Source organism: Akebia trifoliata, chromosome 10, assembly GCF_017979445.1.
Source record: "Akebia trifoliata isolate Shusen 1 chromosome 10, ASM1797944v1, whole genome shotgun sequence".
NCBI classification, from domain to species: domain Eukaryota; kingdom Viridiplantae; phylum Streptophyta; class Magnoliopsida; order Ranunculales; family Lardizabalaceae; genus Akebia; species Akebia trifoliata.
The window spans coordinates 10,575,903-10,599,106 of record NC_141384.1 but is presented as its reverse complement, the minus strand read 5'-3'; the positions used below and the strand labels follow the sequence as shown (position 1 = coordinate 10,599,106).

General features: G+C 35.3%; 2 protein-coding genes across 2 annotated transcripts; one reads left to right on the top strand and one right to left on the bottom strand.

Annotated features, from left to right (window-relative positions):
* The first annotated feature begins 1,120 nt into the window (after window positions 1–1,120).
* LOC147393120 (uncharacterized) lies at window positions 1,121–7,014 on the top strand. Its single transcript, XM_086456332.1, has 3 exons — window positions 1,121–1,271; window positions 3,457–5,484; window positions 6,433–7,014. The coding sequence occupies exons 2-3, from the start codon at window positions 4,137–4,139 to the stop codon at window positions 6,864–6,866; spliced, it is 1,782 nt and encodes a 593-aa protein (XP_086312458.1). The 5' UTR covers window positions 1,121–1,271; window positions 3,457–4,136; the 3' UTR covers window positions 6,867–7,014.
* A 4,002-nt stretch (window positions 7,015–11,016) lies between these two features.
* On the bottom strand, window positions 11,017–11,921 carry LOC147393119 (ethylene-responsive transcription factor 4-like). Its single transcript, XM_086456657.1, has one exon. The coding sequence runs from the start codon at window positions 11,718–11,720 to the stop codon at window positions 11,145–11,147; it is 576 nt and encodes a 191-aa protein (XP_086312783.1). The 5' UTR covers window positions 11,721–11,921; the 3' UTR covers window positions 11,017–11,144.
* Window positions 11,922–23,204: the final 11,283 nt, after the last annotated feature.

The window sequence follows — 23,204 nt, the reverse complement described above, 5'->3', positions numbered from 1 at the left end:
CCGCACTATCAACATGCATCCTGAGGTAAACATGTGACATTATTTGAAGATGATTTTATTTTATTAAGGAAGAATCTTAATTTAAGAGGATTCTTTCTATTTTTATGTAATTATTAATTTGGGTAAGGGGTAAAGTTGGTTATTTAAGCTTGGTTTTGGTCCCAAAACTTAACACTCTTTCTTAATCTCTCCTTCATTTTTACACCATCAATCAAGAGTGATTCCGAGTTTGGAAGTACCAAATCGAGATCGACAGATCTGCAGCGTAAGAGGGTGAAATCAATGGCTGGAGGTATTTATACGAATTTTGGGCAATTTCAGATTTGATTCTCTTGATTTAATTCCGCATTTATTTAGAGAATCAATATTTCAGATTCAGTTTTATCTTACATTATGGTCAATTGAAACTTAATTAGGATTAGAAATTTTTTTAGGGATTTTCTATTTAAAGGCTTTGAGGCCATTGTAAAAAGTAGGAAGAAGAAGGGAGAAGAAAAGGGAAAAAGAGGAGGAAGAAGGAGGAGAAGAAAAAAGACTGAGGGGAGGTGAAGAGGTCATGTAACCGTGAGATTTATAGTGAAACAACTTTTGAGTCTGTGAACGTAGGCACATACACGTTTGCCGAACCATATAAATTTTTTCTTTTCTCTATTTTTTATGTTCTTTTTATTATTTTGTGGATTGAATAATGAAATCATGATCAAAATCGATTTATCACAAAATCGATCTCTACATATACCAACCATAGATTCTTTTCTATAAATTTGTGTATCTTGAAAAAAATAATCTATGATTTCGTATCTCATCAGCCGAGTATCGAGCAAGTGAAGAGAAGATTTTCAAGGTAGTAAATCGGCACTCCTTGTTTTATTTTATATAAAAATCTTATTACACCGCTGAGATGTTAGTTAATTTCTTCAACGTGTCACTTACTTAAAAAAAATTGCTATGCCACTAAAAACAATTCTACAAAGGATCCGTTTCCCTACATGGGACCTACATATTAAACCGTGATTGTTTGATACGCCAAACAATCATCTTTCAACCAACCCTTACACTTGTTGCTATTGTAAGTAACATACTACGAGTATCACAAGATATGTTTTCCTTTTCAGTGAGCTGTGTCTTCGCTTCTGCAGCACGACTTCTTCCACCAAAAACGCCAGAAGAAAAATATTAAAAAAAAATAAAAAGCTGCAATTTTACGGAGCATTTTCTTAGGTTGGGTTGTTGAAGTCGAAGAAGAAGCGCTCTCTCTCTCTCTCTCTTCGGTACGAAACGCTTCTTCCCTTCTGTTTCATACAGTCTTTTTTATTTACTTTTTTGTTTGATTTTATTCGGTCGCCACTGTTCAGAGTTTCTGTTAATGGTTAATGCATGTAGGTTGGATTGGTTTACTTGGTAATCTAGCGGTAAAAAATCTTTTGAAGACTACCAATTTCACTTTAATGGACTTTTTAATTCTGAAAAAACCTCCAAAGAAATACCCATTTACGTTGAATTGGTTTTTATATTTTTATCAAAGATTTAGATGAATACCCTTTTAGTTTTTTAATGAAAGTTGGGTTGAATTTTAATATGCTTTTCTATGTTATATAATCTTTAAATCTAACAAAGTTTTGAAGAATAAATACTTTTTTGTTTAGTTTTTAATGGAACTTTGTTTGAATATCCCTTTCAGTGGGATAGATTAAGTCTCTTCATATCTTACAAAGCTTTGAAGAAATATCCATTTCAGTGCAAACTCCAAAGGGCAAAAAGTTTTGATTTTCTTCTAATAGAGCTTTTCATTCTCTAAAAGTTTCCAAGTACGTCCAGTTCCTTGAAATAAGAATTCCCGTCTTAGTGAAGCTTTCGACGGATACCCTTCTCCATGGACTGTAATTTTCAGTTTTAAAAAAGATTTTGATAGATACTAATTTCACTGAACTAGGCATTCGAGTCTTAATAAAGCTTTTGACGGATACCCTTTCCCTGCTGTGAAGTGTAATTTTCAGTTTTGAAAAAGCTTTTGATAGATACTAATTTCACTGAAATAGGCATTGGATTCTAATACCCTTTCCTGTGAATTGTAATTTTCGGTTTTAACAAAGCTTTTGATTGATACTAATTTCACTGAAATAGGCATTCAAGTCTTAGTGAAGCTTTCGACGGATATCCTTTCCCATGAAATGTAATTTTCAGTTTTAAAAAAGCTTTTGATAGATACTAATTTCACTGAAATAGGCATTCTAGTCTTAATGAAGCTTTCCATGGATACCCTTTCAAGTGAAATGTAATTTCAGTTTTATCAAAACTTTTGATTAATACTAATTTCATGGAAATGGACATTTGTGTCTTAGTGAAGCTTTCGACGGATACCCTTTCCCATGGACTGTAATTTTCAGGTTTAACAAAGCTTTTTGGTATAATCACATATTTCAACAAATAACTTTACTCGTGGACTACGGTTTTCAGTTTAAATGAAGCTTTCAATGGATTTCAATTTGGCTAGAATGGAGTTTTCTTGCATATCCATTTCATTGGAGTAGGCTTGCCAGTTTCATAGATAAAGGGGAATTTTATTTAATGATTTGAGAGATTCTTTCTGTTGGAGAAACTTGAACTTACATTCCTGGGATACGAAATTTATTGAAGGAATGAACAATAAACAATGATCAAGAAATCAACCAGAACATACAGATTTATGTGGGAAACTCTAAATTTGGGAAAATCCACTGCGCCACACCGGTTTTACTGTATGTTTAAAAGACCAAAAATTAGTTACAAGGTTCTCTTGTAAAAAATTACTATTCTACCCCAGACGATCATAGTCACCAAGTTCTCCAACTTATTGAAAAAGTCACAATTAAGTTGTGAGTTTTTCCTTCACCAGTCTAATCAGGACTTTTTAAATAAATCATGAATTTTATGAACTTCGTGATTAATTCACAAACTTCACAGATTAAATCGTGAACTTTGTGATTAAATCAATGAAAACAAATGATGAAATTGAAGCGCTAATAAGAGATGATGTCTTGATGAAATAATGGGTGACCATTTTATTGATGAAACTTTAGATAATGAGGATGACATTGAATATTTTTATATTTTGAATAATATAAACATTGAATTTGTTGTGGGCTTGTGAACGCAAGGATGATATTTATATGGAGGTTTGGTTTGTTATTGTGGTTTAATATTGTGAGATATGGTGATATTTGAGAACACCAACTATTATGAACAATTACATGTACTTGAGCCTAATCTGATTTCTTTCTGATTTTTTTTTCTCTTTTTGATTTTGCCTAATTTTTTCCTTGCCAACTTATTCCCAAATTCTGACTTGGCGACTATGCTAACTATTATGATTGGCAACCTACTAACCCCCAAAGTATCTTTGGGTCTTGCTTAAACTTGCTGGAGTAGGTATACTTTTGAAGTACTTATGACGAGTTTCTATTTGATCTGGATCAGGGGAGAATGCTCAGAAGTTGGGTCAATTTCAGTTTGGTCATCCGTCTAATATGAGCCCATTGGAGCTTGTGGGTTTATCATCAGTTGTTTGCTAACTCTGTCCATGTGTGTGAACAGTGGGAGACATTTGGTATGTGGGTTTAATGTGATTACATGTAGTATGGTATAAGGTATTGATTCGTTACAACGGTCAACCTCACCACAATAAGCTATTACTCTGCTCCACATGTTCTTGGAATTTGACTCAATCTGAATCCTCAATCGAGTTTTAATTCTTCCATTATGAGGCCTTTTATTTGAAGAATGTCTACAACTAAAGTGTCCAACAATGTTCGTGAACATGGTATGGTTTTTGATGAACAAAAGAAGAGAGTTAAATGCAATTACTGCGCCAAAGTGGTGAGTGGATTCAGTCGTCTTAAGCAACACTTAGGAGGTATACGTGGAGATGTAGTACCTTGTGGAGAAGTTCCGGAGGATGTGAAGTTACGAATGAGAAACAGTTTATTTGAAAGAAAGAACGAAATGCTGAGCAGAGAAGTTCTACAGTTGTTCCACTCGGACGTTCCATTGAAGAGGAATTTGTGTTCTACCTCTTCTGAGCTCAATTGTAGCCAGCTGGAATCCTTTCAACCAAATGGAAGAGAAAATTGGTGGATTCTATACCAAAGGAAGATGTAATGGAAAATGTTTTATTTCATCAAGAAACTTCACAGTCACACACTACTGCTAAAAGACAAGAAATCGAAGGTGACTCATTGAGGAATGCTCAGAGGTGCATTGGAAGATTCTTTTATGAAAATGGTATTGATTTTAGTGTCGCCAAATCTCTTAGCTTCCAGAGAATGATGTCTTCTATAATTGGGTGTGGATCGTTTGAGTATAATGCCCCGAGTTGTAATGATCTTAAAGGTTGGATCCTTCATGAGGAAATGAAAGAGATGCATCATTATGTGAAGGAGGTTAGACATACATGGGTAAGCACGGGGTGTAGTATCTTGTTGGATGGATGGACCAATGAAAATGGAAGAACCCTCATCAATTTTTTAGTTGATTGCCAACGGGGTCCCATATTTCTGAGGTCTGCCGACATTACGAGTTCCGCTGATGATGTCAGCACCTTGATTTCATTGTTGGATGGAGTTATTGAGGAGGTCGGGGTAGAGAATGTGATTCAAATTATCACATATACTATATCGGATTGTATGGTAGCCGTGGGGAAACAATTAGTGGAGAAACACAGGACCATATTTTGGAATGTGTGTGCAGCCCATTGCATAGGCGTTATGTTGGACAAGATTGGAATGATGAGTCCCATGAAAGGAGTATTGAGTAAGGCCAAAACCATTACAAAATTCATCTACAGTCATGCGACAGTGTTGAAGCTTATGAGAAAGCATGTTCACGTACAGGACTTAGTTAATCCATCCAGGAATAAGTCAGTAGTGCCCTTTCTAACATTGGAGAATATTGTGTCTGAAAAAGAGAATTTGAAGAACATGTTTTCCTCATCTGCGTGGAATACTTCAATTTGGTCTTCTCGAACTGATGGGAAGAAGGTAACTGAATTGGTGGGGGACCCATCTTTCTGGACCCAAGCTATGATGGTCTTGAAGGCAACTATTCCACTTGTGCGTGCTTTGCATCTGATCACCATAGGAGATACTAGGCCCCAAGTGGGTTACATATATGAAACTATGGATCAAGCCAAGGAAACTATAAAAATGGAATTTAAAAACAAGAAAACCCAATATCTGCCTTTCTGGAAAATCATTGATGGAATTTGGGACAACCATCTCCATAGTCCACTCCATTCTGCCGGGTATTTTTTGAATCCAAGTCTCTTTTATTCTAGTGATTTCTTTGCTGATGCGGAGGTTGCCAGTGGGCTTTTATGTTGCATTGTACGCATGGCAGAGGATCGTAACATCCAAGATTTAATAGTACTACAAATAGATGAGTATAGAGCGGCTAAAGGTGCTTTTGGTCTGGAGATTGCTATCGACCAAAGAACAAAGATTCCTCCAGGTTAAAAAATCAGTCTTCTTTAATTCCAAATTTTCAGAATATTTAATTAGTTTGGATCAGTTAGAAACATGATTTTAAATCTCATCCACAAACTAGACAGATAGACACGGCGTCTCAATTGTGCGGAATCTTGGGAGATAAACTCGGCCAAGTTGACCGGGATTTTGTACAATCTCATTAAAATAATTATCTCTTCAAAAAATTAAATATTTATTGTATAAATAAAACATGATTTATGACTAAACATCTCCTAATCTAACTTAGTTTATGAAAAATTTATAATTATATATATATAGGGAAGCGTTCGGAGGCCCTAAAGAGAGCCAAACATTGTTCCAAACATTTTCAAAATAGGGGTTAGAAGTTTTGGATTAGGCTAATTTTTTGTGAGGATGATCTCTATGGTGAAGAGATCATCTTCACCAAAAATCAGCTCAGTCCGAAACTTCTAACCTTAATTTACAAGTTGAAGAATCGTGGACCATTCGATTTTTGTAAACAACTTTTGATGGGGTTAGAGGTTTCGGAATGGGCTGATTTTTTGTGAGGATGATCTCCTCGAAACTTCTTACCTTAATTTACAAGTTGAAGAATCGTGGACTGTTCGATTTTTGTAAGCAACTTTTGATGGGGTTAGAAGTTTCGGAATGGGCTGATTTTTGGTGAGGATGATCTCCTCATCATGGAGATCATCCTCACAAAAAATCGGCCCATTCCAAAACCTCTAACCCATTTATTGAAAAAATGTTTGGCCCTCTTTAGGGCCTCCGAACACCACCCATATAAATATCTGAATAAATCATTGTAACCTAGTTAAATGGTTTATCTCACCCGACAACTCGGTCTTGTCCATGAACGAGACGGGACGTCAAACCGAGTTTTGAAACCATGATTACAAGTCCATTGGTCAAAATTTCAATTTAATTTTTTGTTGAAATTTAACTGCAGCTATGTGGTGGTCTTTGTATGGAGGGCAGTGCCCTGAATTACAAAGATTCGCTTTCCGGATTCTATCCCAGACGTGTAGTGGTGCATTGAAATATGATCTAAAGAGGAGTCTATCTGAGCAGTTGCACAGAAACGGAAGGAACAATGTAGAGCAACAGAGGTGGTGTGATTTAACATTTGTTCATCATAATCTTCGTTTGAAGCAATATATGTCTGTTGTGAACATAGATGATGATGTTTCCCTTGAAGATATTGACCCAATGGAAGATTGGATTGTGGAGGACCAAGAGATAGGAGACTTAAATGATGATTCTGCTTGGATGGACACCGATTGCGGGGATATGAACATTGCTCAAACACTTGTTAATGGGGAAGGACCTTCAAATTTTGAACCAAAGGAGGAACCCATCTGTGGTGGTACTGAAGATAGATAGAATGGCAGGATAGAGAATGGTAAGGAGGGGAGAGACATGTAGATAGCAACTAGGGTTGTATAAATTATGTTAGTGATATGTGATGTTGGTGAGATGGATTGTGATTTTAATTAGTATTATTGGACTTTAAATGTTTTAATTCTCGAAAGGAATTCTAGTGTGAGACTAGGCTTTCTGAGTTGTGTAGATGGAAGTAGTATGGTGTCTTTGTATATGATTGATGGGCTCTTCCTAGCGGGCTGTAGCTGCACTAGTACTCTTAATAGAGTGCTTCTCAGAATGCTAAATCCTCACTAGTCTATCCAGTTGTGGCTAAGGAGACGCTAAATTACTGGTAGGCATAGTTGGGTTGCAAGGAATGCAATTAGTTTGTTCTACTTGTGTCTTGTCTAGTTCAAGAAGGATACAGAGTTCAAGGGTGATTTTTAAGCCCTTTTCAAATATGTGAACCATAAAAAAGAAAAAAGATTGAGATGCATGATTGAAGAAGAAGAAATCAAATCCCGCTCAGGACCGGCTCGATACAAGTTGAGACTTCAGGCGAAAAACTCTAAATGAGGCCTTATGGATATTTAATAATTGATGGTCCATGATTGTTCAACTTGTAAACTGGGGTTAGAAGTTTCAGAATGAGTTGATTTTTTCCAAGGATGATCTCATTACCATAGAGATTATCTTCACAAAAATCAGTTCATTCCAAAACTTCTAGCCCATATATTAAAAATGTTCCTCTCTTTGGAGCCTCCAAATGCTTCCTATTTGTGTGCACGCGCGTGTGCAAATGCTCATGTATCAAAAGGGTTTATTTGTAATTTAAGATATTAATTAAAGAGTTTTCGAAGATTTCATAATAAGAGGTTATTTTTGTAATTTTGAAAAATTAAATAATGTGATTATATATATAGAGAAGCATTTGACCAACAATCTTAGGATGATAAAATGCTGAAATATTTTTGTCCTAATGAAATTTTTTTGTCCTGTGCTGGTTAAAACTTTTGGATTATGCTGATTCTTTGTGAGGATGATCTCTATGGTGAGGAGATTGCCCTCACAAAAAATCAGCCCCATATCAGACTTCTAGCCACATCAAAATTATTTTAGAATTGTGAATCATTAAATTTGTACTGAAAATTTGTAAACCACTTTTGAGGGTCTTAGAAATTTCAGATTTGGTTGATTTTTGGTGAGAATGATATCCTCATCATAGAAGTCATTCTAAAAAAAGAAAAAAAAAAATCAGCTCAATCCGAAATTTCTAACCCACATAGGGCAAAATTTTTGTCATCCTAAGATTGTCTGCTGAACACTCCCCATATATACAGGGAAGCATTCCAAATAAAGAGAGCAAAACATTGTATATATAGGGAAGTGTTTGGAGGCCCTAAAGAGAGCCAAACATTGTGCCAAGCATTTTTCAAAATATAGGTTAATGGTTTGAGAATGGGACAATTATTTGTGTGGATGATCTTTATTGTGAGAGATCATCCTCACAAAAATCATTGCATTGTGAAATTTCTAACTATAATTTACAAGTTGAAGAATCGTGGACAGTCAATAATTTGTAAAGCACTTTTGATGGTGTTAGAAGTTTTAGAATGGGTTGATTTTTTGGGAAAATGATCTCATTCCTCACGAAAATCAGTCCATTCCGAAATTCTACCCATGATTTGAAAAATATTTGGCACAAAAATAAAAATAAAAAAAATATATAGGTAGCGTTCGACATCCAACGTTAGGAAGTCAACACTGGAATCAGATTTTATCCTATAGTGTTTAAAAATTTCAGATCAGGCTGATTTTTCGTGAGGATGATCTCTATAATGAGGAGATAATCCTCACAAAAAATCAGCCCAATCTGAAAATTCTAACCCCATCAAAAGTGGTTTACAAATTAATGGTAAAAAATCGATGGTTCACAATTCTAAACCACTTTTGATGGGGTAGGAGTTTTAGATTGGATTGATTTTTTTATGATAATCACCTTCTCACCAAAGAGATCATCCTCACAAAAAATCATCCCATTCCGAAACTTATAAGTCATATATGACAAAGTTGTTGACTGCTGATCGGGACCTTATACATATCTAAAGTTTTTAAGTTAGAATTACTATTTTTTTTAAAGGTCAATTAAAAATCTAAGTTTTGTCATAGAGAAATAAGAGTTAGGATTCTATACCAAGTGTTACTTCCAAATGACCAACAAACTAAAATTGACCTGTGCTTTTTAATATAAGTTTTGATTTTGACCATTTTTATTTTAAAATTATTTTTGAATTTTGTGGGTATATTCTATATAAACTCTCACGAGTCAAACTCGTCCATTAGGGATAACCTAATAGTTTAAGGGTTCACTGCATTCGCTAGATGCAGTTGAGATGCCTGCGAAAGTGGCATTTTTATTTTTCAAGGACTAGAAAAAGGTAAGTTTGGAGGTGTGATCAGTATCTCAAAATACTGATTTATATGTACTTTTCTTTGGCATTTATCTCAATTTTTGTCTTTATTTCCTTATATTAAGTAAATAATCATATTAAATCTTGAAATATCACGTTGCATGTTCTACCATGCTAATTAAGTTTAATTATGCATAAATAATTGCATTTGTCAGAAAATCCTGATTACATGTGTTCATTGTGCATATCAAAGATTAATCCTAAAATCAGAAATTAGACATTGCATTTCAATTTGGAGGACCAATTATGCATCCTGACGAAATTCGAGACCAAAAGTTTCAACCCCATTACGGTACAGTAGACCTCAGTTACAACACCCTAAAATTGTGCGAAGATGCTTCATACATGATCTTTTCCACAATAACTAAGGCGGCTAAGAATAAATCATTCCAGAACCTATAGAAATGACTATTTCTTTGGACCCCTTCTTAGGTTCCTCTTGGATTCTTGCCTCTCTTTCTTTAACCTAAGGCCCTTGGCCTTTTCTCTTGTTTTTTCTATCTTTATCTTAGGTTTTTCATTAACTTCTATAATTCTTGTAAGTGAGAGAGTGATGAGAGATTGTAATTATCATTGTCTAATGAAGTAAGGCTTGTTCTTTTCCATCTATCTTTTTCTATCACTTATAATAACTTTAGACTAATCTCCCCCTATTGGAGAGTGAAGAAGTTTATAGTAAGATTATTTTGTTGTATTTAGTTTCTTTACCTCTTAATTTTTTTTAATGTTTATGAATTATCTTCAAGGCTTATCCACTCCTATGAATTAAAGCTAGAGGTGAACTCTTATACCTTTTATGCTTACCTAAATACTTCATTCTTAGATTAGATCAAGATGTAGTAGTATGTTTAATCAAGATATTTGATATTAAGAGATTCACATAAGAGAGAGTAAAAAAATTCTATTTTTATGATATTTAAATCTTATTTTATCTTGTTAAATCTTCCAATCTAAGGAGCTAACACCAAGTCTTTATGATTGAGTTATCAAAGAGGTTAGAAATTAGATTTTGGCTTAATAATTTGCTTTAGGTGGATCAATTTTCAATGGTATTTCCCTCCATATATATATATATATATATGGGTCCCGTTCGGCACCCTAAGTTTTACCACACACTTTAACAAACGCGTTTTGTCCTACATGGGTTAGAAGTTTCGGAATGGGCTGATTTTTGGTGAGGATGATCTCTATGGTGAGGAGATCATCCTCACAAAAAATCAGCTCATTCCAAAACTTCTAACCCCATCAAAAATGATTTACAAAAAATGGACGGTCCACGATTTTTCAACTTGTAAACATGGGGCTAAACATTTCGGAATGGGCTGATTTTTGGGGAGGATGATCTTCTAATCATAGAGATCATCCTCACCAAAAAAATCAACCCATTCCAACAGTTCTAACCCATGTAGGACAAAAAACGTTTGCTAAAGTGTGTGGTAAAACTTAGGGTGCTGAACATTTCCCATATATATAGGGTCCCGTTCACTGGCTAACAGTTTGGCAAACTTATATGGGTCGTTCGATATAATGCGATCTGACGGCCACGATTTAATCTCACCGAAATATAAACTTATACATATATTTGCAGCGCCATCTCTCAAAATTTATTCATTTTATTTTGAAGTCCCCTTTTCTTTAAAACATAAAGAACAAAACTCTGTTCTGTTTACAGAACTCCAAACCCTCTCTCTTCTCGCTCTCTCTCTTCGAACTCACTCTCGTTCTTTTGAGAACCATTGATTTTTAATTTTTTTTGAGTTTGTATCAGTTTTTATCAGAGAGTGAGAGCGAGTTCTAAAGGGTTAAGATCAAAATCAAGAACTCTTTAAGCCAAGCCATGATTGTGATTATCGTTAACGGAAGATGAATCAGAATCGCTATGGACCCCACCAACATTGAAAGCATCAGCGACTGGATAAAAGCCATGCCGATGTTGATGATGATGATTCATTTCTGACCGTACGATCGAGTCGAAGTAAAATTGAGGATGTTGTTGGAAGGGAAATCGAACGGTGGAAGAGGCAACACTACGGTGGATTGGATCAAGATCAAATGGCGGAGGAGAGATAGGCGCAGCTGAGAAGCCATCGCGGCTCGAAGACTCAACCGTACTGCTTTGGTTTGGGCTCTCATTGTTAATAATCTCGAAAGTAGGTAGAGGAAAATTGGTTTTAGCTATGGAGCCGCGAAATTCTCGAGCTGCCGCGTCGTAAGCCCTCCCCGCCTCTTCAGCCGTATCGAACGTACCCAACCAGACACGGCTCTTCTTTCCTGGATCTCGGATCTCCGCTGCGTATCGTCCCCATGGCCTGTTTCTCACACCTCTAAAATGTATCTCCTTGCCGTTAACATTAACGTTAACCCGTTTAACACCGTTAGATTTCTGTGATCTTGGAGCCATCTCTGTGTAGTTTGAAGAAGATAAGAAGGAAATGAGTTAGGTTTTATAGGGAGGAAGAGGAGTTTAAAAGATTGGCAAAGGGATTGAAAATATTCGGTGCAGTCAACAAGAGATTTGACTGTTCTCGCACTTTTGAGAACCATTGATTTTTAATTTTTTTTGAGTTTGTATCAGTGAGTGAGAGTGAGAGCGAGTTCGAAGAGAGAGGGTTTGGAGTTCTGTTTGAACAGAACAGAGAGTTTTGTTCTTTATGTTTTAAAGAGAAGAGGGCTTCAAAATAAAATGAATATATTTTGAGGGATGGCGCTACAAATATATGTATAAGTTTATATTTTGGTGAGATTAAATGGCGGCCGTCAGATCACATTATATCGAGCGACCCATATAAGTTTGCCAAATAGTTAGCCAGCGAACGGGACCTATATATATATATATATATATATATATATATATATATAATATATATATAGGGTCCCGTTCAGCATCCTAAGTTTTACCACACACTTTAACAAATGTGTTTTGTCTTACATGGGTTAGAAGTTTTGGAGTGGGCTGATTTTTGGTGAGGATGATCTCTATGGTGAGGAGATCATCCTCACAAAAAATCAGCTCATTCCAAAACTTCTAACCCCATCAAAAATGGTTTACAAAAAATGGACGGTCCACGATTTTTCAACGTGTAAACATGGGGCTAAACATTTCGGAATGGGCTGATTTTTGGGGAGGATGATCTTCTAATCATAGAGATCATCATCACCAAAAATCAGTCCATTCCAAAACTTCTAACCCATGTAGGACAAAACGCGTTTGTTAAAGTGTGTGGTAAAACTTAGGGTGCCGAATGGGACCTTATATATATATATTTTAAATTTTATTTCTATTAGTTTAATTTTTCAACAACTTTTATTTATTTTTTGGTAGCTTTAAAAACACAAAAACAGTTTTAATAGCTTTAGTTAAATTCGATTTCACTATCTTAGCTTAATTTTACCCCCTTTCTCTTGGATTCGATCCCCTTACTTGCTCCACAAGTCAAAAAAAGTTACATTCATATTAATTTCTATGAGAAAGATAACGATAGTCCCATCATTATCCCGTCCCCCTCAACTTTTTGAATAATGTAAACTACCTCTTAATATATCAACATTATTTGAGATACCCCATATTTTTTAACTAATGCCCCCTTCAACTTTTTGAATAACTAAAATTGCCCCTCCACAAGCTAATAATATTTGCTATACCCCTCCCCCTATTTGGAAACCCTTTTAATCTTGATGAATATTTGAGATACTTACACAATGTGAAACAAAGCCTAAATTTGATGGCTTTGGGCCGTCAAATTTAATAAAATTCGACGGACAAAGGGGTCGAATTGGCGTCGAATTTTTCATTGTCAAAATTTTTTTTTCGACGAGTTGAAACTGTCAAATTAATGAAGGATGGGAGAAATTCGACAGCTCTAAGCAGTCAAACTTGGGAATATTTAGAATTTTGACGGTCCTGAACCTGTCATAATTCAGTATCTAAAATTCGTAGGCCTTGGCCCGTCAATTTTTTATATAGAATTTTTCAGTTTTCACGTAGTGTTATGTGTTTCCAACACATGTAGTCTGTGACCTTCTTAAAGACTTTCTTGCCCCCCCCTCTCTCAATTTTTGGGTGATTGATACACCCTCCATGTTTTGATTAATATTTGAGATCCCCTTATTTTTAAAATTGATGACATACCCCTTTGATTTAGTTATGTGCACGCTCGGTAACCATCTATTTGCAAAACTCTCGATCAAGTGTAAAGGAAATTAAGTTTTGAATATATATATATTTTTATCTAAGTTTTTCCATGAAATCTAAAGGGTTGTGGTGTTGGATTGCCAATGTGGTAATCCATTAGGGCAAATCGACCCTTTAGTGGTTTAAAATCCTTACTAAGTTAGTAAGGAAAATGTTTCACACTATCACCACACGTCTATTTGTAGTTGTGTATAGCAATTGTAACTCTTCAAGCAGAAGTTATTCCACACTACAAGGATCATATAAAATCCTAGTTGGTATTGGAAACGTCTTTAGTTCCTCGATCGAATCCGTGACTTGAAATCCATCATGGGCTAAACCAAAAATATTGCCTACATTCGTGAAAATCTTGCGTGAGGGAAAACTGTTTTCGACATTATTTTTTATTGAATTGCTGTGTCAAACACGTAAAACTACCGATTTACCATAGAAAATCCTTTTCTATCTAATTTTCCTTGCAAACAAACGTACCCTTAAGGTTGAATATTAGGGTAAAAGATTATTCTGAAGAGCTTGAAGATAATGGTTTGATTTTAGGTTCAAGTTGGAAACAACGATATTGAGATCATTTTGCTCCCGTCTGTGATAGAACATTCGTTTTGGTGAATATTTGAGGTACCCTATGTTTTTAAGCTTGATGACATTGCTCTTTGACTTAGATCTTCTCAAATAGATTAATAAAAATGACCTAAATACTCTTATCTTAAAATTTGAACAAAAAACCCTTGAATTTTTCTCCCCTATTAAAATCAGTCAGCCTTATTTCTTAAGCATAGATTGCCCTCCTTGGGAGTAAATCCTGGTTCCATCCCGTACAAACCTCCATGTTAGGACAGTTTGAAATGAGGTCAATCTTCGATTTCACTTCAACATTATTCATAGATAAATAAATGGACTTGATTAGAGGCTTGAAAATAGACCGTCACTGGAATTTCAAAATTTGAAAGGTTAGATGTAAGAGTCGTGCTGGAGTGACCTCAAGATTGTATCTCATATTACACTACAATTTCCTGATGCGGAAGTGTGTAGGAACCTGATGTTTTTTTTCACTCGTATCTTACTGAAAAATATATTTGTGGTTCATACACACAAACATGTTAAGAAAGTGCGATATGAGGTACAAGTTTATGGTTACTTCAACATTATTCTAGATTTAAGTATTTTGATGGTGTGGCACTTTCTCAACTGTTTAAAAAGAGTTGTGCTGGAGTGACCTCAGTCTGAAACCTCATATCGTACAACAATTACTTTTTCACTCGAATCATTATTGGTTTAAAACTACCACATGGTACTACAGGAAACAAGCACTGAAATTACAGAGGTAACTTCAACATTATTTTAGATTTAATTATTTTAATGATGTGGCACTTTCTCAACCTTCTAAAAACTACCACACGGTATTACAGTAAACTAAGCACTGAAATTACATGAGATAGTGGGGAGGTCGTATCTTAATCTTAGTAATGTTTGTGACATTGTGCCAATGGCAGATTTGTTCGTTTCCTCATCATGTTAGGAGAGAAAGGGGGCGGGGTGTGAACTCCGCAAATTTTAAATTTCAACCTATAGGAGTGTGGATTGACTGCAAACCAGGTCTTTTGATGCAACTGTAATGCATTGTCGTCGGAGAGAAAGATAGTGAGTGAGAGAGAGCAAGAAAGGGCAATACAGGCGGGTGTGGGGCTCACGGCACACTCATCCTCACAAATATGATTTTAAATCTTGACCCTACCAGAAGTGAGAGCCACTCACCCATGTCACATTCTTTACTATTATAGCGAGAGAAGATTTGGATTCCAAAAATGCTCACTTTAACGTTTAAATTTAATATAATGGGGTCATTAGTAAAAAATGAAGAAAATTGCAATAGCACATCTCTAAAATCATAGTGTTTAGGTTTCAAAATTATAAAATATTAAACTATCATTTAATTAATATTTAAATTACAAATAAGCCCTTTAGATACTTCTGGACATGCCACCTTCTAGTGATTTTAAATCTTAATTAAGCTAGAGCATTTCTAAATCTTGAGAAAGAGAGAGAGAGAGAGAGAGAGAGAGAGAGAGAGTTACAAGGTTCACACGATAATATAAGCTGATATAACTTGGGCTTTCCGTTGAATCATCTTCACAATTATGATTTTGAATCTTGATCCAATCTAAGATAGAGGGCCACTCACTCTCCTCACAATTATGATTTTAAATCTTAACAATGAGAGTGAATTTTAATCTTGAGAAGGAGAGAGAGAGAGAGAGAATGACGAATGTAAAACGCAATATAGGCTAATGTGGAGCTCACCATTTAAACATCTTCACAAGTATGATATTATATTTTGATCTCATTGGAAGAGAGAGCCACTCACTCATCTCACAATTATCCTCACTATTAGAAAGAGAGAAGGCGTAGTAGAAGTGGTTTGAAACTAAAATTTGGATTTTAAAAATGCCTCTACTTTAATATTTAAACTTAATATAATTAGGGTCATTTTGGTATTTAAAAAAAAGAAAAGAAAATTACAATAACACGACCTAAAATCAGGTTATTTATTTTTAAAATTACGAATTATCTTTTTTACTATCTAATCTTCAAAAACATCCTTTAATTAATATTTTAAATTACAAATAAGCAATTTAAATACATGTGCCTTAAGACATGCCACATTACATCATATTGCGTTTTTTGCGATGCTATAATTGCGCTAAAAATGACTGTTAAAGGTTGTCGTTAATTGCGACAATTTTTAGCTGTCGTTTAACCGTCGTTTCTATGAAATTATCGACAATAATAAGTAAAAGTTGGGGTGCCAATAGCCACTCTAAAAAAAACCCTTACTTCCCCAGTCTAAGAGAGAGAAAAACGATACTCTCTATCTCTCGTCCTCGCTCCCTTGTTCTCTCACTCTCTCTTAAAAACTCTCGATCATACTCTTTATCTTTGTATCTGTCTCTCGCATGCACTCTCTCTCTCCACAACATTTCAGATCTAGGATTTGTGAACTTGTTTATCAAATTTATCTCAAATCTACAAATCTTAATCAGATCTAGGGTTCGCGTGCGTGCGCATACACACACACACACACTTACTTTGTCTCTCTCCACAGCTTCCTAGACTTAAGGTTCGTGCACTCTCTCCCTCCATAGATTCCTAGATATAGGTTTTGCAGAGATGACAAGTCGAAAATGAAAAAAACTCAAAAATTATGATTTATGTTCTTCGATTGGAACTCAAGATTAATTGCATCTCTCACTGCTCTTCGATTCAATCAAAGAAGAATAAAACGACTCTTCCGATTTCTCTGTTCAGGTAAGGTTTTACTCTATTTATCTTTCATTCCATCTTTTGAGATTTGAGATTTTAAGATTCTTTGATCACATGAGGTTTTTACACTGGTGGATCAAATTACTTTAGGATTGTTGAATGATCTGAGTATTCTTTTAGTAATTAGGGTTCGATTGGTTTTGTTATAGTTTGTTGAGATTTGGTAATTAGGAAAATTGAAACTTTGACAAGACACCCAATTGAAGGCTATTTTTTTTTTCAAAAAATTGTTTCGATTTATCTTACTTGAGCTAAAATTGTTTTGTCTTTTTTCCTATTTTGGGAGTTCTAAATTATAAAGAAAAATGTTGACAGGAAATAGCCTTTTTTACCTGATTTATTATGCTCTTAAAGTACTCAAAGAAGATTTTGTCTGAATGTATTTATATTTAATTCTAAGATTTGATATACTTTTCCACATTGGCATTAACTTAGCCTCTTGTCGCATAGAGTACTGAAAGCGCCCTCGATCAGTGGAGCGTGTGGATCCGCTTTTGACTTTGAGGTTTGGGAATCGCCAACTAGTTATTACGGTCCAGGAACCGAACATCGACTCGAAACGGATAAAAATAACTAATCTACTTTAAAAATATACTGAGTCTGGGGATTGCGTTACGGGGTTGGAAGGTATTAGGCACCAACCCCGCCCGACAAAAGTCGGTCTTTACTAATTCCCAAGAATATTACATTACTAAAGACCTAAAATAAATAAAAAAGATAAAGAAATTATACCTGTGACGTTCGCAACGACTTGTTCCCTCAAATATGGTAGAACAACTTCTCGTATAAATTCTCCTCGCTTTGTTTTATCACCGGATCTACTTCCGATCTCCAAAACGAAGTATCTCATCTTTAAATCTGAGTTTTTTCTAGTTTTATGATGGGTTTCTAGGTGGGTTTTGGAGAGTTTTTGAGAGTCTTTTTGATAAAAGTTAAGGTTTGGATGATATGTAAGGGGTTAGGACTTCAAAATCAAGGTTTTGGGAAGGCTAGGGTGACTTTTTGACCTACTTTTTCTAGAGTTTTCTTTGTCCTACGAAATTAGGTTGTAGAAGCTCTCTATTTATAGAGTTTTTTTAGGTAGAGTTAGTGTTTGATTAGGTTTCTTTTAGGATTTTAATTAGGGTTTTGACTTTAGTCTTATGAGATTGACTTGATCTTTTTAGATTAGGGTTTTAATTAGGGTTTTGACTTTAATCTTATGAAATTGACTTGGTCTTTTTAGATTAGAGTTTTAATTAGGGTTTTGACTTAAGTCTTATGAGATTGACTTGGTCTTTTTAGATTAAGGTTTTAATTAGGGTTTTGAATTAAGTCTTATGAGATTGACTTGGTTTTTTTAGATTAGGGTTTTAATTAGGATTTTGACTTAAGTCTTATGAGATTGACTTGGTTTAGGTTCTTAAATTAATTTTATCAAGGTTAATTAATATTTTATTTATTAATTTTGAAATTAAAAATTAAAAAATTATCGTTTTGCCCCTAAAAGAACTTTTGTTGTTCAAGTCGATTTTCGATGTTCCAGGATGTTTTGGAATCGATTTTTCGTAAGAAATTCAATGGGATTATTGGTTTGTGTTATTTATGAAATTTTTTGTCTGAAATGATTGTCAACCCTTATGAGGGGTATTTTCGTAATTTTATCGAATTTGGTGAAAATTGACGAAATGATTTATTTGGTTTCAATTTGTTATTTTAGGTGTTTGAAAGGATTTTTCTAAGTGTACTGTGGGCTCTAGGGATGTTTTGATGTTAGGAGTATTTTGGTCATTTTTTAGTGATTTTTATCGTAAAGCTTCTTTTTATCTGAATATGATGATTTTTACGTTTTTGGGTCATCTTTTCCTAGCGTAACGTGGTTTCTACAGTTTTTTTAGTTTGATATACCTCATCCGAATTTCTGAAATATATCTAGTAACAAATAAAACCTTAGAATAATCATCCATCATTGGGAATTGTAGCGATCGGGTTGACGAATTGATTAATCAGTGAGTGCAAAATTGGGATGTTTACAGATGCCCCTCTTTGGAAGAGGGTAGAAGCAAACTAGATAGAAAATCTATTTTGGTAGATAGTGCGATATTTGAATGTCAAAGCTAGTGACAGTTCATTTTGTAGCCTGATTTAGCAATTCGTCGGGGCGTTCAGATCCTTGAGGGTAAAACTTTCCTCGAACTAAAAGTTGTCAGGTCCTCGAGCACGAGCTTTCACTGGCAATGTCAGATCCTTGAATTTTTGAAAATTCTCCTTGACTAATGGAACAAATGTGCACGTGTGTATTTGAAATTTGAGATAAGTTTCATGTGGTCTGAGTAAAATTGAACATAATTTGAGTATAAACTGAGCAAAATCCGAGATAACCCTTGGTGGCATTTGAGCAAAATCCGAGATAACCCTCGACGGCAACTGAGTAAAATTCGAGATAACCTCGGTGGCATCTGAGCAAAATCCGAGATAACCCTCAGCAGGATCTGAGCAAAATCCAAGAAAACCCTTGGCGGTAACTAAGCAAAATCAGATATAACCTTCGGCGGCATCTGAGTAAAATCCAAGAAAACCCTTGGTGGCAACTGAGCAAAATCTGAGATAACCCTCAACGGCATCTGAGCAAAATCCAAGAAAAATCCTTAGCGGCAACTGAGCAAAATCCGAGATAACCCTTGGTGGTAACTAAGTAAAATCTGAGATAACCCTCGTCGGCATCTGAGCAAAATCCAAGAAAATCTTTGGTGGTAACTAAGCAAAATTTGAAATAACCCTCGACGGCATTTGAGCAAAATCCCAGATAGCCCTCGACGGCATCTAAGAAAAATCCAAGAAAAACCCTTGGCGGCAACTTAGCAAAATCTGAGATAACCCTCGGTAGCAACTGAGTAAAATTCGAGATAACCCTTGGTGGCATCTAAGCAGAATCCAAGAAAACCCTTGGCAGCAACTGAGCAAAATCCGAGATAACCCTCGGTGGTATCTGAGCAAAATCCAAGAAAACCCTTGATGGCATCTGAGCAAAATCCGAGATAACCCTCGGTGACATCTGAGCAAAATGAATAAATCTGGAAAAGAATGGATAAATCTAAGAAAGAATGAAAACATCTAGGAATGAATCAATGAATTTGAGAAATAATGAATAGATTTGGGAAATAATTAATGAATCTGAGAAAGAAAGAATGAATCTGAGAAAGAATAAATAAATCTGAAAAAGAATGAATAAGTATGAGAAAGACATTAATGAACTTGGGAAAAAAAGAATGCCCTATCTCCTATTCTACACGAAAGGGTAATGAGTTAATCTCTGGGCAAAACCAAATATGAGATCAGAAATGCTTTTGTTTGAACCTCAAAGTCTTTTAAAATTTTATGAATTTTAACTTCTTTGTACCTCAAGGGTTTTCAAAAAAATTGCTATCAAGAGGGTAACCTTAAATCCGGGGTTCCCATTATCTTTTAGGATTAACATTGATCAGGCTTGAAATAAAAAATGCGTCTAATTTGACAAGAAACACTGTATTGAACACATCTTGTAAAAAAAAAAAACAAAAAATGCCCCTAGTATAAGGGGGAAACTACATATTAGAGAAGAAAGAAAGTGCCCCTTGTATGAAGGTTTGAAATATTTGATTACCACAAGCGCAATAAAGATTCAACTTTTAATTTTGATTAAAAATTTTGAGTCAGGCCCAAAAGAGCAAAACATTTCCTTTTGAGACTCATCATGAAATTCACCTTTCTCCCCCTTGATTCACTTGGGGAAGAAATTTTTTTCAGATCAATCGTAGACAAGATACTTATGACTTCTGAGTCTTTGCCTGGTTTAAATTAAGTGTTGAACTTGATTAATCGGACTTCAAATGTCTCGGCTCGAACCTCCTGAGATTTTTTTTTGTTTTTCTTTGTTGCTCTAACTTTTGCCTAGATTCCCTTTTCAAGTTTTCGATCTAGCGAGCTTGCTCTAGCTTTTGCCTAGATCGCCTTTTTAGATTTTCAATCTAGCGAGTTTCTTTTCTTTTTTTCTTTGCTCTGATTGTTGCCAAAGTCGTTCTTTCAGATTTTCAACCTTACGAGCTTGTCTTAATTTTTGCCTAAGTCGCCCTTTTCGAATTTTCAACTTAGCAGGCTTCATTTTTTTTTCTTATTTTTCTTGTTCTTCTCTTATGAATTTCTAGAGTTACTGTCTGATCATGCTTTACTACCTTCCTTAACTTTTTCGCACGGTACTTAGGAGGACTTTCATGGGTAAGCTTAGGACTGGGTACAAAAAGAAAGGAATTTTGCAGCTCAAAAACCCGAATGCCCCTTGTGTGACATTTCTTTCTTTTTCTTTAAACTCTCTTCCCTATTTGACAATATATTTATTTTTTCCGTGTAGGGAAATATATATATATATATATATATATATATATATATATATATATAATATATATATATATTTTTGATGTGGTCGGATTTTTCCTTCCCTTAGGTTGGATGATCAGGTTAAGAATGAAAAAGGTATTTTTCTTTTGAAAAAAAAAGTTGCAAAGGAGTTGAGAAAGGATATATTGAACTGGGTAATAGAAGAATTAATTCAGCCAAAGATGGTCTCCTTAAATGTAGTACCCTTTGATTTGGTCAAGGTTGGTTTGTTCTGGTAATTCAATTCCATCATGTTCTTGAAGTCTGACAGCTTTTCCGGTAATATTTTCTTGATGATGAACGGACCTCCCCAATTTAGTTTGAACTTCCCTCTAGGGTTAAAGATAGGTGTCCGATTCTCTTTGAGTACCAAATCCCCGACTTGTAAGTGACTGGCCTTGATCTTTTTGTTAAACGCACGGACGACTCTTCTTTGATAAGCTTGCATGTGGTATAAAGCTCTTAGTCATTTTTCTTCGATCAAATTTAATTCTTTATACCGTTGACGAACCCAATCTACTTTTGACAACTGACTTTCCAACAGGATCCTAAGAGATGAGATTTCCATTTCGACTGGCAAGACTGCTTTCATGCCATACACTAAGGAGTAGGGAGTAGCTCCAGTAGAGGATCGAATTGAAGTTCGATATGCCCATAGTGCAAATGGTAATTTTTCTGACCAATCTCGATGTGATTGACACATTTTTCTGATGATTGTCTTCAAATTCTTATTGGCCTCTTCAACTGCTTTATTGGTCTGAGGACGGTAAGGAGATGATTTGTGGTGCGAGATTTTGAACTTCGAACACAGTGTAATAACTTCGGCTTTAAAGTGTGATCCATTATCAGAGATCAGTTCCGAAGGTACCCCATATCGACTAATAATGTTTGTTTGGATAAATTTTTCAACTCGAGATGCAGTGAGGACATCATAAGAGGCAGCTTCGACCTACTTAGTAAAATAATCGATAGCAACTAGAATGTATTCATGCCCGTTTGATGCCTTAGGCGATATTTTACCAATAATGTCAATTCCCCAAATTGAGAATGGCCACGGTGAAGTCAGACCAACTAATTGAGAAGGTGGTACATGTATGAGATTTGCATGTATTTGACATTTGTTGCAGGTCTTGACCATGTGATGACAATCTGTTTCCATCATGGGCCAGTAATACCCTTGTCTCATAATTCTCTTGGCTAACATTTTCCTAGTCATGTGAGGACCACAGTCCCCTGAATGTAGTTCAACCATTATCTGTTCAGCCTGATCTTCATCAACGCATGACAAATGAATCTCATCTTAAGACCTTTTGTATAAACTTCTTGCACACAAGATGAATTGAAATGCTAATTTTAGTAGAGTTTGTCGTTCCTTCCTCGATGCTTCTTCCGGGAATTCTTATTTTTCTAACACTCTTTTTATATCTGTATACCACGGCTTTCCATCGGGTAGTCGAGTAGTAATGTTGATCTGATAGCAATATACAGATTTGTCTTTGACTTTGACGGTGATCGGCTTCAATTCCATGCCAAGAGGCAAATGGATCATTGAAGAGAAAGTGGCTAACGCGTTAGCAAATCTATTATCTTCCCTTGAGAAGTGTTGGAATAGGATGGCTTTGAACTTGCTCATCAAGTTTAGTAGATACTCATGATAAAACTTCAACTTTTCATTCCTAGTTTTCCATTCTTCCAATGACTGATGTATGACCAAAGTTGAATCCCCGAAAACTTCAATTTCTGTAATGCTTAGAATCAAAGTAGCTTCAAGCCCAGCGATGCACGCTTCATATTCCGCTATATTATTGGTGTTAGAAAACACTAACTTAATAACGACAGGAATGTGGCAACCTTCAGGAGAAAATAGAACTACCCATATTCCATACTCATTCTGATTGGCGGCTCCGTCAAAGTATAGCTGTCATGTTTGATTCTGCGGTTCTTATTCAACATGTAGGATATTCTCATCTGGGAACTTATTCC